This window comes from Notamacropus eugenii, chromosome 5 (assembly GCF_028372415.1).
Source record: "Notamacropus eugenii isolate mMacEug1 chromosome 5, mMacEug1.pri_v2, whole genome shotgun sequence".
Classification (NCBI taxonomy): Eukaryota; Metazoa; Chordata; class Mammalia; order Diprotodontia; family Macropodidae; genus Notamacropus; species Notamacropus eugenii.
The window spans coordinates 10,906,986-10,922,447 of record NC_092876.1 but is presented as its reverse complement, the minus strand read 5'-3'; the positions used below and the strand labels follow the sequence as shown (position 1 = coordinate 10,922,447).

The window sequence follows — 15,462 nt, the reverse complement described above, 5'->3', positions numbered from 1 at the left end:
GGTATCAGACTGACCACCAAATTGAAGGTCTACAGAGCTGTTGTGCTGACCTCATTGTTGTATGCCTGTGAAACTTGGACAGTCTACCAGTGCCATGCCAGGAAACTGAATCACTTCCATTTGAACTGTCTTAGGAAGATTCTAAGGATCACCTGGCAGGATAAGGTACCAGACATTGAAGTCCTTGCTTGAACTGAATTGTCAGGCATTCAAACTATGCTCCAATGGGCTGGTCATGTTGTTCAAATGCTAAATATATGCTTGCCAAAAAGACTATTTTATGGAGAACTCACATGGGGCAGGCAATCACATGGTGGTCAGAAGAAGCAATACAAGAGCACTCTCAAGGTCTCTCTCAAGAACTTTGGATTTGACTGTGCAACATGGGAGACACTGACACAGGACCACTCATCATGGTATGCCCACATCAGAAAGGGTGCTGTGCTGTATGAGCAAAGCAGAATTGAGACAGTACAAAGTAAACATAGGATGAGCAAATTTGGAGCATCCACCCCAAAAATTCATATGGACTATCTGCCCAACCTGTGGTAGTGCATTCCGAGCTCATGTTGGTCTGATCAGCCACAGGTGGACACAACGAAACTTCACTTTGTCATGGTGATCTCATTTTGGTCCTCTTCAAAAATGAAGGATAACAACCATGTAAATCACTTCTATTCTCTCTGACCTCGGTTTCTCCATCTCAAAAACATGGGGGTTCTATTAGATAATCTGTAAGGTCACTTGCAGTGATTATTCCTATAACCATGTGATACACTGAAATGCTGGAAAGCCCCATGGTTTCATTGCACATTCAGAGCTGACGGTTGTAATGATAATTTAAACAGGCCCATGTTACCTGCGTGGGTCACATGGAAGTCTGAGTCACCCGGAGCATGTGGTGAGAGGAGTTTACTGAACAGGTGAAGCAAGAAGGGGTGGAGCAGGAAGTCAGTCAGAGTGGTAAGAACTGGAAAAGAGAGACCAGGCAGCAACTAAAGTGAGTGGGAAAGCTTGTTTGTGATTTGCTTAAAGGAGATGGTTTGTGGAAAGCCGACCAGAGGAAAGGTTTGGGGGTGGTAGTGCCCCCTGCATTGTTATTGTGTACAGATCTTTCTCTTGCTATGATAGATTTGATTTTCTCATATTAGGATCTGGCTTTCTGGTGTTTGAATAAATGTTATGTGATTGTCTTCCATGGGGATAGTCTGTTATATTTTGCTATTCAGAACAGTGCCAGTTTGTTCATAGCCACTGCAGGCACTGTGAATATTGCATTGACACTATAACAATCCATAAAACGTAAGCATTCACAAGTCAAACAAAGAGAGATAGATACAAGGAGAGGTGGAAAAGTCATCAAAGATGCAAAAGGGTCAAGATAAGGAAAAACTGATCCTCTCCTAAATGGAACAAAAATTAAAAAAATTTAAGTCCTAGGAATGTCAAAGGCAAAATATGGAGCTCTCATAATGTGGGGGGGGGGGGGGAGGGGAAAGACTGCTAATGTCTATAAAGGAGTACATATGTCAAACAATAATCAGAATCACAAAAGGCCTGAGAGCTTCTATAAAATAGAAAGGCAAAGATAAAGGCTTTCAATCAAAACCAAGGTATTCTGTCAAGCTGTGTCAAGCTTAGAAGAAAAAAAAGAATCTTTCATGAAATAAAGAACTTTCCATCCCTTTCTAATACAAAGACCAGAGCTAGAGAGACTCTTTGGAAGAAAGACCCAAGAGACCAGAGAAATATAGAAAAGTAGATTTATTTCAGTATTTGAAAGGAGTTGCATGAAGATGTAGGGAAAAACACGTCTCTCCAGAATCTTAAATTGTCAAAGGGTATTGAGAGTTAAGATCAACATTGGCAGTTGGGTGGTGCAGTGTGTGTAGTGTGTAAGGGCCTGGAGTCAGGAAGACATATTTTCCTGAGTTCCAGTCTGGCCTCAGACACTTAATAGCTGTGTGGCCCTGGGCACCTCAGCCATACTGCCTCTAGGCTTCTTGTCCCAGCTCCCCATTTCTTGCTTCCCACCGCACCAGACAACTGTTCCCAGACAACTGGAAGTGGACCTGCTCAGATCTCTATTCCTTTGAAGCCCACTACCTGGTTTCCTCCTGTCATAGCCCCAAATTCTTGGGGGTCCCAAGGTGGAGATTCTACCTGCCTTCTCCCCTCTTTTTCTTCTCCCTTCATCCTGAGATAAGGACTGAAAAAGGAAGCCAGCTCTGCCCTGGCCATCAAGAGGGGATACAGAGATGATTGGGATACATGGAGCCAACCTGTCTTTTCCCCATGAGTGGGAGATGGGCCAAGGAAAGAAGAAAGAAAGGCTTAGTTTGGATCTGATGGGTTGGGTTGGACTTGACTGATGTGGCTCTATGACCCTGGGCAACTGACTTACTTTCTCCAGACCTCAGTTTCCTTTGCTGATTTTCTGCTCCAAAGCTGGGCTTCTGTGAACCATAGCATCTTTCAAGACACTTTCAGCTCTGACCAGCAATCTGATTATATTCTGGGACCTTAGAAAAAGACCTAGCCCTCTCTGGGCCTGCCTGCATTCCCATCCCATAAAAACAGGATGAGATGGAGGTGATGGGACTTGATTTCAATGGTTCTGGGTAAGGCTTGGAGGTAGCTAGGCCTTTGGACCCTGGCTGGCTCAAAATGGAATTCTTTGCTTTGAGACTTTTAGCACAGAGTTAGCAGGACAGTGACAAGCCCAATTACTCCCACACATGAACCTAGGGGCTCATTCTCCAGAGAGTTCATGTAGCATTAGTGGGGCTGGAGTCTCTAGGAGCTGTTCTCCAGTGATAAGAGAAGGAGTGCTTGTAAAGTCAGTGACCTGTGATTGGAGAGAAACAAGACTTGACAGTGCATGATTGGGGAGCTAGAGGGGAAATTGCCTCCTCAATCCCCTTTGTGGGCTTCCCAGGAGCCCCTGGTAACTGAGTCATCTTTGCCCTACACTGAGCAAATGCATTCCGTTTTTTGGGCCTCACTTTCCCTTTAGATGAGATTTGAGCTAGGAATCTCAGGTCAGTTACAGGATCCCAGCTGGGGTGTATAGAACTGCCTAGTCCTCCAGCTTCACCAGTGTATAGGGCATCCTATGAAAGATTCACTGACCTGGGAGCATGACTTTATGGGGGACAAGGGTAGAGGGTTAATGGTGTGGATAGGGGAAACACTATGTACCCTGAAGGAAGAAATCTGATGTCTGTTGAACCATGTAGACTGGGAGGTCTGGTGCAGAGGGAAGAGAGAATCACTGGAGCTGGGACGGAGGGAGGGTAGGGCATGGTGGGACCAGAGTCATAACCCAGAGTCATATTCCCTTCTCCCACATGACCTGTGGTGGTTGTGCTGATTCTGGCTCCAGGGATAGGGCAGGAAAGCTTCCCTGTGCCCATCAGTCCAGCCTTGCCTCTCCTTCCTTTGGCCACTATGAGTTCAGGGCCCTCCGGCATCCTAGATAATTTCCCAACTGTTCTGTACCCCCGGGGCATTCCCAAAGTGGAATGAACTGCTTTGGTCAGTAGTGAGCTGTCCCTCACTGGAAGTCATCAATCAGGGGCTGGTTGTCTACTCATCAAGGATATTGTGGAAGATATTTCTGTTCAACCTCTGGTTGCTCTAGACAGTCTTTGAGAATCCTCTGGCTCTGAGGTTCTTCTGGGTCAGAACCTAAAGCAGCTTCCATGAACCTCCAGGATCAAGGTGGGTACACTGAGGGCTAATGGGATGAAATAGGAACTAGCTGGACCTCTGAGTGGATTACTGGAGGGCATCCACTAATAGAGAAAGATGACCTGCCCAGCCCCCAACATCCATAATCCCCACCATGGGCAGTGGTCACTGCCTAAGGAGACCTCCTTACAGGGGACTGAGATCTCTCTCCTTGAATGGAAAGATGACTGAAGATCACTTCCCTTTATGTATTCACCATGGAAGTTTGGGCACCATTCTTGGGCAAGACAGACTGTAGATGTGAAGGAGCTGGGAGGGAGGGAGGGTAGGGCATGGTGGGACCAGAGTCATAACCCAGAGTCATATTCCCTTCTCCCACATGACCTGTGGTGGTTGTGCTGATTCTGGCTCCAGGGATAGGGCAGGAAAGCTTCCCTGTGTCCATTAGTCCAGCCTTGCCTCTCCTTCCTTTGAGCTCTCCCCTCATTGTAAAGGGTCTGAACTGTAAGGAGAAAAGAGAGGCTTAGGTTTCAATGCCTCTCCTGGTTTGGGAATCCGAGAATCTCAAGTTTTCAAACTGGAAGGGACCTTAGAGAGCACGTGGTCCAACTACCTCATTTTACAGATGAGGAAACTGAGAGCTGGTACATACTGAAGAGGGGTTCTTATTCAGGAGAGGACTAGATTCTTCCTGAAACAGTAGGGAAACCTGCTAGTGACACAGACCCCAAGCCTAGCTAAGGAAGAGAGTTTGAGGCTGGAGGTCACCCTTCATCTGGAACTTTAGTAGGCTTAGAAATAGCAGTGAGATAATTGAGGGAATTAGAACAGCAAATGGCAGGGTGAATTGAGTGAACCACATTGACTCTGCTTTGTGGTTCAATTCTGGAGCTAACTCAGTTCCCTTTCTATTCAATTGTGAGTCTACTCCAATTTATTTCTTATGAGAAAATTTTATTTAATTGTGAGAATTCAGAGAAAACTTTGTTGCATTGTTTGAGGCCATCCCTGTGTGGCTGGAAAATTGGACTCCCCATACCATCACCGTCGCCAAGCTGTTTTCAGTTGTTATTCAGTCTTTTCAATCATGTCTGATTTTGTGAGCCCATTTGGAATTTTCTTGGCAAAGATATCAGAGTGGTTTGTCATCTCCCTCTCCAGTTCATTTTACAGATAAGGAAACTGAGGCAAATAGAATTAAGTGATTTGATCAGGGTCACACATCTAATAAGTGCCTGAGGTCTTTCTGAGTCCAGGCTCAGCATTCTATCCATTGTACCATCTGGCTGCCATACCTGCTGCTTAGACAGAGCTAATGAAGAACCTTGGTTATGCTGACCAGAAACCCTGTCAGATGCAAAGACTGATATAAGTTTTCTCACAATTATACAACGCAAGTAAAATGTCTCATATGCCTTTACTGAAAGTTGTCCCCACATTGGTCAATCTTTTATTGCTTCCATGTTGCCTTGATTGAATACAGACACCTTGGGGAAGGAGAAGCAACTCTTTTTTGGCTTTCAGGGAATAGCACCTGTTTGCTCTCCTCCTCTACACTTGGAAAATCCCTGATCTGTCCTCCAGTTACAAATTGGATTACCTAATATTGTCTCCTGGTTAATTAATTGGTCTATTTAATTAACTGTTTTTAATGCATAAAAGTCTGTCTTCCCCTTTTATGCAGGGTCCAACCCTAAGCTGAGAAGGTCTGGTCCCTATTGGTTAGGTAATTGACATGCATTGCTTAATAAATTGATAGGCTCTGGAGTTCCAGCTGAGGTTTATTCAGTCATTTCATCTTTCACCTGTCACAGTCAGAAAGCCCTTGCAATGTCTTTTGGTATAGGTGAGATATGGAGAACTTTGCTTCAATGGGAATGGTTCTGGCTCAGCTCCTTCATGTGTTCAGAGGCCCTCAGTAAGATCTGAGTTCAAATTCTGCCTCTGACTCTTACTAGCATACATCATTCAATCTCTTTGAGCCTAGGTTTCCTCATAGATAAAATGGGGATATCAATGCCTCTAGTACTCACCTCATGGAGATATGGTGAGGCTCAACTGAGTTGGGTTATAAAAGGTGCTCTCCAAAAATTAGAAGGTTTTAGGCACAGTATGTCATTGATTCCTAGTTTGGCATGGAGGTCAAATGGCATTATGTGCACAAAACACTGTAGGAACATTACCCAGTATGCCTGATATTTAGAAGGATTACATGTCATTCATTGGTAAAGTCATAAATGTGTTCATGCCTGTTATGTATGTGGAGAACTTTGCAACCAAAAGAAAAACCCAGACAAAACAGTACAGAAATCCAAGTTTTAGGAGCAGCAGAATCGTCATCAGCAACACCTCATTACCACGATCTTCATCATTCTTCTTCTCCTCCTCATCCCTAGCATCATGAGCACCACCATCTTCATCACCATGTCATCATCCCCTTCTTCTTCATTCTCCTTTTTTTTCTGAGTATTGGAATACTGGATCTTAAACTTCTTTAGATCAAAGACGATTTTGTTTTTGTTTTTTCTTCCCAGTGTTGTCCACAAACACCGAAACAGAGGCTCCTCTGAGGACATTTGGGGAGCATAGGGAGGTTGCTACCTGAGTGCTCTCACCAAAATGAGGAGAGAGCCAAGGGAGATAAATTTGGTGGATTCCCCCACCAAAGTGACCTAATCCTAGAAAAGTTATCCTCCACCTTATTGCCTGTAAAGTAGTTAAGCATTCCTTCACCTCCCTCCTCCCAACCATACAGAGATAATCTGAGGCAGGAGTTAGGTAGGGAGTGTATGGTCACCTGAATGGAGAGAATTTGAAAGCTTTGGGTCAAAGGTCACTGTGCATGCCTTGGGGTTTAGAGTCAAGCATCACAGCTGGAAGCTTCCATCTAAGATGGCGTGGTGCAAATCTGGGGTCAGTGACTGGAAGGTCTTGGATTTGCTGTCCAACACATACAAGGGGTCAGAGACGGCACTCAAGTCAAAACCCTCCTGAACCAGTCGAGACTTAGTGAGCTTAAATGAGCCTGTGGTCTCCAGGTAGTCCTGGGGAAGGGAAAGGAGAGTTGCTGAGGGTGATCCCAAATCTCTACCCCTTAATCTCAGCTATTCTCTTTCTTTCTCCCATGATTTCTCAGCTCTTCCATGTGTCTCTGGCTAGTTGCTCACCTGGATCCGGATGAAGTGTGGGGCCGCATAGACAGGGAGCACCTTCCGAATGAAGTTGTGTAGTTTCTGGCCATCAAACGCTTTTCCAGGTCTCAGCCGCACAGCTGCCATCCCAATCTTCCCCTCACAACCTGTGGGCATGCACTGGGTCACTGGGACTGAGAAGACAATGGGGCAGACTTGCTCCCATCTGCTTATCTCTTTCCTGTCCTCCCAATCAACCTGGGAGCTAAGATTCTCCAGCTTCTGCCTGTCCAGGCTGACTTTTCTCAGAGGAAGGGGACAGAATGGCAAGGGGGCCTCTCATTCACCTCATCCAGGAAATCCACCAAAGGCAACATACCCTCCACCTCACATATCAATACATTCTCTCGCTTCCAGCTATGGGGACAGAATAGGGTATCTTTCTGGGTCCTTCAGGGGACCCCTGTTGCCAGACAGGAAATGACCCTGGCCATCCCTCAAAAGTGAGCTCTTAACACTATGTCATCATGGGTCTTGAAGACAAACTTTCTTCTCGCAAAAACAAAGCCCTCCAGAGTCCCCACCTATCCTCCCCTTCCCTTCCAAAGATCTGGAGGGGAATTCAGGGAGAACCATGATCACCTTCCCTTCCCTTCAGCCACTGTTTCTCACCCAGTCCAGACCAATCCCTGTTGAAGAAGGGTGAGATACTCCTAGAGCTCCTATGGCAGCCTTAGGCCAGGCTGGAGCACAAGGCCCTCCCCTATGCCCCATAGTCCCTTCTTCCCTTATCCAAGCAACCTTGAGTTCTTGCTTTTCAGAAGATGGTACTTCCCCACTCTAGCCCTTCTCACCAGGTACAGGAACACCGTAGACATTCACCTCCTCCAGGAAGTCCACCAAGGACAACACCCCCTCTACCTCCCGTGTAGACACATTCTCTCCCTTCCAGCTGTGGGGACACAAGAAAATGTCTTTCTGGATTGCTCAAAAGACCACTGCTCCCAGACCAGAAACCATCCTGGACCTGACATCCTCCTCATGGGAAAGAGCATACCTCTCCCCATCAAAACTCCTTTCTCCCCCAGCCCCAGGCCAGAAAGTCTTTTCCCTGACCGGAATGTGTCACCAATTCGGTCTTGGAAGTAGAGGAAGTCATCTGAGTCCCTGGACAACAAGTCCCCAGAATTGAAGTAGACATCTCCTGGCCGTTTTACATCTCGGAGCAGCTTCCTCTCAGTGTGCTCCGCTGAACCAAGGTACCCCAAGAAGGGGGAGAAGCTATGGACGAGTGATACTAGCAGCCCTGTTTCCCCTAGGGAAAGAGACAGAAGTACAGAAGAGAAACAGAGGCAAGGAAGGCATTTGTAGCAATTCTCTGGGACTGGGAATGGAATGGGCTGATGAGCTAAGAGGCAATTATTCGTCTTCCCTCCCATCCCACCTCTGTGGTCCCGCCTCCAGCCCTGGCCCTCCTACCAGGCCCCACTGGGATGCAACGACCCTTCTTGTCCCGAACTGGCTTCTCTGTCTCAGTATCAAACCGGATGAGCTCAAAAGGATGGAGCAGCTGAGGAAATGAAGGAAAAAAGGTATGAGAAAGGAAGACAAGCAGAGAATGCAGATTTCCTAACTGGCTCCTAGGTGCCTAGCACTGAGTAAGAGCTTGAGAGGGGGTCCTCAAGTGTCTGAGAGCCTGGGATCTGCCTCTTAGTCAGGGCTCAAAGGACAGAGGTCTCAGCATACACCATTAGTGGGATCTCAGGGTAGAGAATCTGAGGCGCTTAGAAGTACCAGGGTAGGGGAGTGGAGGGATCCTGCTCACCCCAAGCAGAGGGCTGCTCTTGCCTACAGCCCCCAGACGTCCAGTGTAGTTAATGAAACCAACATTCCCCTCTGTGGAGCCGTAGAACTCACAGATCTGAATGGGTCCAAAGCGCTGCAGGAACTGTTTCCAGACCTCTTTCCGAAGACCATTCCCTATAGCTAGTCGTACCTTGTGTTCTTGATCACAGGGTCGCTGCAGGGAGCAGGCCCAAGGTCACCCAGGGGGGTGAGGTTGGGAAGGTTCCTCCCTTGGGAGACATGTAGGAGAAGGGTCACTAGTGGGCTGATTTGGGGAAGGGTCTCCCTTGGGATAAATAGATAGTACCTAGCCTGGATTTGCCTGAAAGGATTCTTGCCTGGGGTTAATGTGGGCGGAGGTCTTCTTTGTATTTCCATGAGCAAAAGTCACCCTAATTTTATCTGGGGATGATGAGGGATTTGTGATGTCCCCTAGGCTAACCTGTAGAGGGAGAATCTCACTCACCTCGGGGGTGTTGCACAGGTAGCGAAGGACCTCTCCAACGTACTGAACGACCGTCACCTGATACTTTCGACAGTCATCCCAAAACCTTGAAACTGAGAACTTTGGGGCCAGGATACAGGTGCACCCTGGGCCAGGGAGGAGGGCTAGTCAGACTATCAGCCTCTTACAGGGTCTCCAACTATACCCAAGCCCTCAACACCCATCCCACTCCTATATTGCCGGCTTCTTCAACCCATTTTCTTTATGAGGTCTCTGGAAGTTAGGATGTGGGGAGAGGGGGCAGTTAAGGCATGACCCAGTCACTGGAGCAGCAACTAGGGGACCATAGAAACTAAGATTTGGTGTTCCACTGAGAGCTAAACCTGTTAGAGTGGCCAATGGTTTTGCCCTGAACCTGTGGGACAGCCAAACTCCCCCTGAGAGCAGCTGAGGGCAGAGATCAGCTACCTCAAGAGCAGGGAGAAAGACTGAGGGGGGAACCATCTCCTCAGCACCCCCTCCACCCACCTGACAGGAGAGGCACACCAAAAGATCCCATAGAAGTGACAAGAAGTGGTCAGTGTCACACATCAAATGACTTATGTACCTTCTAGTCTTATCTCCCACATAGCCTGGAAAATTCAGTCCTCCTTGGTTTCTCAGGCCTCAGCCCAGGTCATGAGACAGAGCTTCTGTCCCCTTCCCCCTAATCCCAAATGCAGGGGATGAGCCCTAAAGGTCAGCGCTGGGCTTGAGGAAGGGAGCTCTGGACACTGCTTTTGAACAAGGATAGTTCAGAGGGACAGAATGCTGGAAGGAAGCTGTGGCAGTAGTCCAAGTGACCTGGCCCAATCATAGACAGGAACACAGGACTGAGAGCTCAAGGAACTTGGAGACTCTCATATCCAGGCTCCTCATTTGATAAATGGGGAAACTGAGGCCCTCAAAATCCAATACTTGTCCAAAGTAAGCTAGGCTTGAGTCGATAACAACTGGGATTCCTGCTGGGTCCCACCGCCCCTTAGGAGACCAGAGCTGTCACCCCTATAGCTACCCCAGAGGCCCTCACCTCGCTCTAAGCAGCCCATGATGCCGACCAGCAAGGCGGAGACATGGTAAAGGGGAAGGGCCGTGTAGAAGACATCCTTCTGCTGGACCCCACATATCTTCAGGGTCAGTGACATCATCAATACCCGATTGTGGTTCAGGATCGCTGGCTTGGGGAGCCCTGTTAGGTGGGCACATGCAAAGAGAAAGGTCAGCTCAGTCAGGTCAGATGTACTGATTAGGTACTGATGCATGCCAGTCACTGAGCTAAGCACTGGGGATACACAGAGCAACAAAAAACGGACCCCACTGCAAGGCAGCAAGCCTGATAATGGGGCAGCAGCTGGCTGACTTGGGCTCAATTAGAAGTAATCAACAGGGTCGAGGCACTAGTGGTAAGGAAGATCACAAGAGTCTTCCTCTAGAAGGGAGGATTTTAATCATCATGGCTGTTATTCCATCACCATCAGCAGTGCCAACACTTCCTGTCCCCCTTTCAAGTTTTCTTGACAAAGACACTAGAGCACTCAGTCATTGCTTCTCCAACTTATTTTATGGATGAGGAAACCGAGGCAAACAGGGTTAAGTGACTTGACCAGGGTCACAGAGCTAGTAAGTGTCCAAGGCTGGATTTGAAATCATGAAGATGAATCTTCCTAACTCCAGGCCTGGCACTCTATCCTCTGCACCACATACCTGCCCTTTTAAATAATAACAGCTAACATTTATATAGCACTTACTGTGTAGCAGGTGGTGTGATAGTAATGCTTATTCATTACTGTTATTGTTAATTACATAATATATATTAAAATATGTTATCAATAGTATTAATAATTATTATTTGATCTGATTCACACAACAACCCTAGGAGGTAGGTACTCTGCTATCATCCCCATTTTACAGCTGAGGAAACTGAAGCAGGCAGAAGTTAAGTGAATAGTCCAGCATCGCAGAGCTGGAAAGTATCTGAGGCTTGACTTGAACTCAAGTTTTCCTAACTTTTTGCCCAGAGATCCACTGTGACACCTTCATGCCCTGAAACTTGAAAGAAGTCAGGAGGAGAAAATGAAGAGGGGCACAATTCCAGGCATGCAGGGACAGCTGGTGAAAATGCACAAAATGAGTCAGTAGCTGGAATGTCTTGTGCTAGATAAACAGAGGAAGTGAATATCAGTGTTTTGTAGAGGACTTGAAAGGTACAAGTTGTAGGAAGACTGAAAAGGCAGGAAGGGGCCAGCTTGGAAAGGGCCATTCCCAAAAGCCTTTATATTCTATCCTGGAGGTAATAAGGAGTCAATGGAGTTTATAGAGTCCTATAGATAGGAGGTGACAGGATCAAACCTTTGCTTTAGGAAAAATCCCTTTAGTGGCTAAATGGAGAATGGGCTAGAGTGGGGAGAGACTTGAGACAGCCAGACAAACTTCCCAGCAGTTACTGACATAGTCCTGGGATGAGTATATGCCTCAGGGTAGGGGCAGCATTGGAGGAGAGAAGGGTGTATGTGGGAGAGACGCTGCAGAAGGGAAGTCTACCGGTCTTGGCCACAGCTTGGATACAGGGCTGAGAGAGAGTAAAGGGTTCAGAATGACTTCTGGGTTTCAAGAATGGAGGACTGGGAAGAGGGTGATCCCATTGACGGTCATAAGGAAATAAGTAAGAGAGTAGGGCCTGAGAGCGTGGTGCAGCTTGAGGCCACTCATGGGGGTGACCACTGAAAGACAATGGGAGACAGAAGCAAAGAACTGGGTGAGGGCCCAGAGAGAAGCAAGGAGGCAGGATCAAGGATAAGGAGACCTGGACAGAATGACCGGATAGATCAACACAGTGCATCACCTCTGTGCTGAAAACCCTCCCTTCTGCCCAACCTGCCCCACCTCTCTGCTGACCTCCAGTCTTGCATCTCCAATGATCTTTCGGACATCTCCAACTGGATAGCCCCAAGACAGCTTAACCCCAACATATCCAAAACTGAACTTGTCATCTCCTCCCTAACCCCCCACCAAATGCCCATTTAAAAACCTGCTGCCTCAAGTGCCTGTCCACTCTGATCCATGCTCCATTCAGCCACTGAAGTAACCGTCCTAAAGCACAGTTCTCATTGTGTCCTCTGCTCAAGAAATTACAAGGGTTCCCTATTCCCTCCAGGATCAAATACAAAATCTTCTGGCATTCAAAGTTCTTCCCAACCTACCCGCTTGCCCCTCACTTTCCAGTCTGCTCCTCCTTTAACTCCCCCCATATACATGTACACACACTGAGACAAGTGGCAACCCTGGACTCCTGGTCATTTCGCACAGAAAACACTTTTGAGCATTTTCCCTGGCTGTACCCCATGCCTGGATTCCACTCCCTCCCCATCTCTGCCTCCTGGTTTCCTTTAAGTGCCAACTACAACCCCTTTTTCTACAGAAAGCATTGATCAAAGTTTCCCCAAACCAATGGATAGGTAGAAGATGGATAGACCAGGAGGCGGAGAAATGGGTGCTGAGAATTCAAGGTGACAGGTGTAGGGTCACAGGATGAGTATTGGTCAGCGCAGCCTTCCTCACCAGTGGTCCCAGAAGTGTAGATGAACAGAGCCAGGCTTTTGGAGGTGACTCCAGCTCGAACCTGGCGAGGCACTGGATCAGAGGAGGCCGCCTCTATGAGGTCCTTCAGGGGCTCTACACCCTTTGTGGGGGATGTGGAGCTCAAGTAGAAACACCGGACACCCTTGGCCATCAGCTCTGGAACAATGGACTCCACAGCCTCCTGGAGCTCTAGAAAGGAAAGCAGTGTTACCCAGGGAAACTGAGGCACAGAGTTGCAGAAAGAGCCACAAAGAGTCTCAGAGTCTGAGAAAATGAGAGGCAGAGTGTGAGAGAGAGAGAGAGAGAGAGAGAGAGAGAGAGAGAGAGAGAGAGAGAGAGAGAGAGAGAGAGAGAAGGAGGCAAGGAAGGAGGGAAGGAAAAAGAGAGAGGAGTATGGGCAAAGAGACTGAGATTCAGAGAATGAAATGTCTGGGAATCAAGAGCTCCAAAGACCCTGCAAGGCCCAGAATCTCAGAGCTTAAAGGGACATTTCTGGTCATCTAATCCAATCTGTGCCTGAGGATGAGAGCCCTTTACCACATTCTTGCCAAGGCATTACCTTCCTGCTGCTTGAACACCTCCTGGGATGGAGAGCTCAGTACATTCCACTGGGTGACTTCACCTCTTTACCAATGCCCTTCTCCTCACCCCACTTGCTCCTGTCTCTGCCTTCTGGGGGCAGACAAAGTCTGTCCCATGTGCCTGACAGCCCTTCAAAACACAAATGGGGAAAGACTTAGCTGCTCTGATCAGACTGATCCAAGACAGTTTCAAAGCACGCATGATGAAAAATGCTGTCCACCTCCAAAGAGAGAATGGATGGACCCTAGTGCAGATTAAAGCAGATTTTTTTCACTTTCCCTATTTTTCTTCTTTTCCTGCACCGTCTCGAATATGGAAACATATGTTGCATGACTTCATATGTATAATTGATATGTTGCCTTCTCAATGGGCGGAGGAGGGACTGGAGGGAAGAAGACAACTTAGGACTCAAGTTGTTTTTCTTTTTTAAAATTTAAAAAAAATTATATTTTTTTTAATGTGAAACAAGCTCTTATATCTCCCAAATCTTTTCTTCTCCAGGAACTATTTACCGCCACAGTTTCTCCAGCTGATCCGCTGGTCTCCAGGCCCTTGACATCCCCAGGATGCCTTCCCTTGAAGACTCTCCAGCTCATTGGTCTTCTTAGACTGAGGACAGTCTGGCAATGGTGGAGGACAGGCTCAGCTCCCTAGTCCTAGAAGCTCTTCCTGAGATAGCCCAAGAAATTGGGATAGACAGAGACAGAGACAGAGGCAGAGCCAGGGCCAGGGGCAGGGGCAGAGCCAGGGCCAGGGGCAGAGGCAGAGCCAGGGGCAGGGGCAGAGCCAGGGGCAGGGACAGAGGCAGAGCCAGGGGCAGGGACAGAGGCAGAGCCAGGGTCAGGGGCAGGGACAGGGCCAGGGCCAGGGGCAGGGACAGAGGCAGAGCCGGGATCAGGGGCAGGGACAGGGCCAGGGCCAGGGGCAGGGGCAGAGGCAGAGCCAGGGCCAGGGGCAGAGGCAGAGCCAGGGGCAGGGGCAGAGGCAGAGCCAGGGGCAGAGGCAGAGCCAGGGGCAGGGACAGAGGCAGAGCCAGGTTCAGGGTCAGGGGCAGAGCCAGGTTCAGGGTCAGGGGCAGAGCCAGGGCCAGGGGCAGAGCCAGGGCCAGGGGCAGAGCCAGGGGCAGGGGCAGAGGCAGACAGAAGGGCAGGTGGGCTCCATCACACACTGACCTACCTGGGTCAGCCACTAGGATGCAGGACCCAGCACTGAGGACGGCATGGAGGAGGGAAGGCCCTTGGATGTAGGAGTTGATCCAGGCAACCTGGCAGCCCAACTTACTGAGGCCAAACCAGAGACTGAGGGCGGAGATGCCTCGGGGTCCAAGGAAAAAGAGGGCGGCCACATCTCCTTCCTTCAGCCCCACAGATCCATGGAGGGCTGCACCCAGGGCCCTAGCCACTTGGCAGCTCTTTCGATCCATCTCCCCCAGGCTCACTTGGCAACCAGAAACTGCATCCACCACCATCAACCGCTCTGGATTAGCCCTGGCCCGGGCCTCAAGCAAGTCCACAAAGGATGTATAGGAAATCCTGTGGGCCAGGCTGATGTACAGTATGCGGCCTACGTAGGCTATGTCTTCTGGAAGCCAGCGGATCCAGGCTGGGAAGCTCTGGACCAAGGACTTTGGAAGCCATCGAGAAAGCCATGGGAGCCCCATGGCAGGTATTAGCCATAGCCACAGCCACAGCCATGGCAGCAGCCACAGCACAGCCAAGGGCAGAAGGAGGAGAAGTCCTGCGCCCCTCGGCCCCATCCTTGACGGTAGAGAAATGAGGAGAGCACCAGATGCTGGGAGGGGGAGCTTGATCAGCCAGCAATGATTAACCCAGACTGCAGAAGCAGTGGCCACCAGCCCCTGAAGGCCCTCCCCTGACTCTTGGACTTTCTCTGTGCTTCCCTCCCTCTCTGTTTCCTGTCCCTCGAAGTTCATGGATCTCTCTGTCAGTCTCTGACTCTGTTTCTATCACTCTCTGTCTCTGTCTCTCTCTCTGTCTCTCTCTCTGTTTCTCTCTCTCTCTCTGTCTCTGTGTGTGTGTGTGTGTGTGTGTGTGTGTGTGTGTGTCTCTCTCTCTCTCTCTCTCTCTCTCTCTCTCTCTCTCTCTGTCTCTCCCTCTCTGTCTCTATCTCTCCCTCCCTCTCTCCATC

At 48.7% G+C, this 15,462-nt stretch overlaps 1 protein-coding gene across 3 annotated transcripts; it reads right to left on the bottom strand.

The window, feature by feature from the left end:
* Positions 1-1,749: 1,749 nt before the first annotated feature.
* SLC27A5 (solute carrier family 27 member 5) lies at positions 1,750-15,101 on the bottom strand. 3 transcript variants are annotated; one of them, XM_072607209.1, is made up of 10 exons: positions 14,491-15,101; positions 12,712-12,921; positions 10,184-10,342; positions 9,136-9,260; positions 8,650-8,844; positions 8,304-8,394; positions 7,941-8,139; positions 7,679-7,776; positions 6,861-6,991; positions 1,750-4,195 (listed from the first exon to the last, which is right to left on the bottom strand). In XM_072607209.1, the coding sequence occupies exons 1-10, from the start codon at positions 15,068-15,070 to the stop codon at positions 3,938-3,940; spliced, it is 2,046 nt and encodes a 681-aa protein (XP_072463310.1). In that variant the 5' UTR covers positions 15,071-15,101; the 3' UTR covers positions 1,750-3,937. The 3 variants fall into 3 exon arrangements, with proteins under 3 accessions (XP_072463310.1, XP_072463312.1, XP_072463311.1); XM_072607210.1 differs by lacking the exon at positions 1,750-4,195 and adding an exon at positions 4,627-6,737 and having other exon boundaries at positions 14,491-15,100; XM_072607211.1 differs by lacking the exon at positions 8,650-8,844.
* Positions 15,102-15,462: the final 361 nt, after the last annotated feature.

Bases quoted from the DNA above. Each gene is read 5' to 3' on its own strand.
- SLC27A5 (XM_072607209.1), bottom strand. From the start codon at position 15,070: ATGGGGCCGAGGGGCGCAGGACTTCTCCTCCTTCTGCCCTTGGCTGTG. The intron at 8,395-8,649 runs GTGAGCAGGATC...TCATTTCCTCAG, and splicing joins AGAGCAGCCCTCTGCTTGGG to CTGCTCCATCCTTTTGAGCT. The intron at 4,196-6,860 runs GTGAGCAACTAG...TTCTCCTTACAG, and splicing joins CACACTTCATCCGGATCCAG to TTCAGACCCTTTACAATGAG.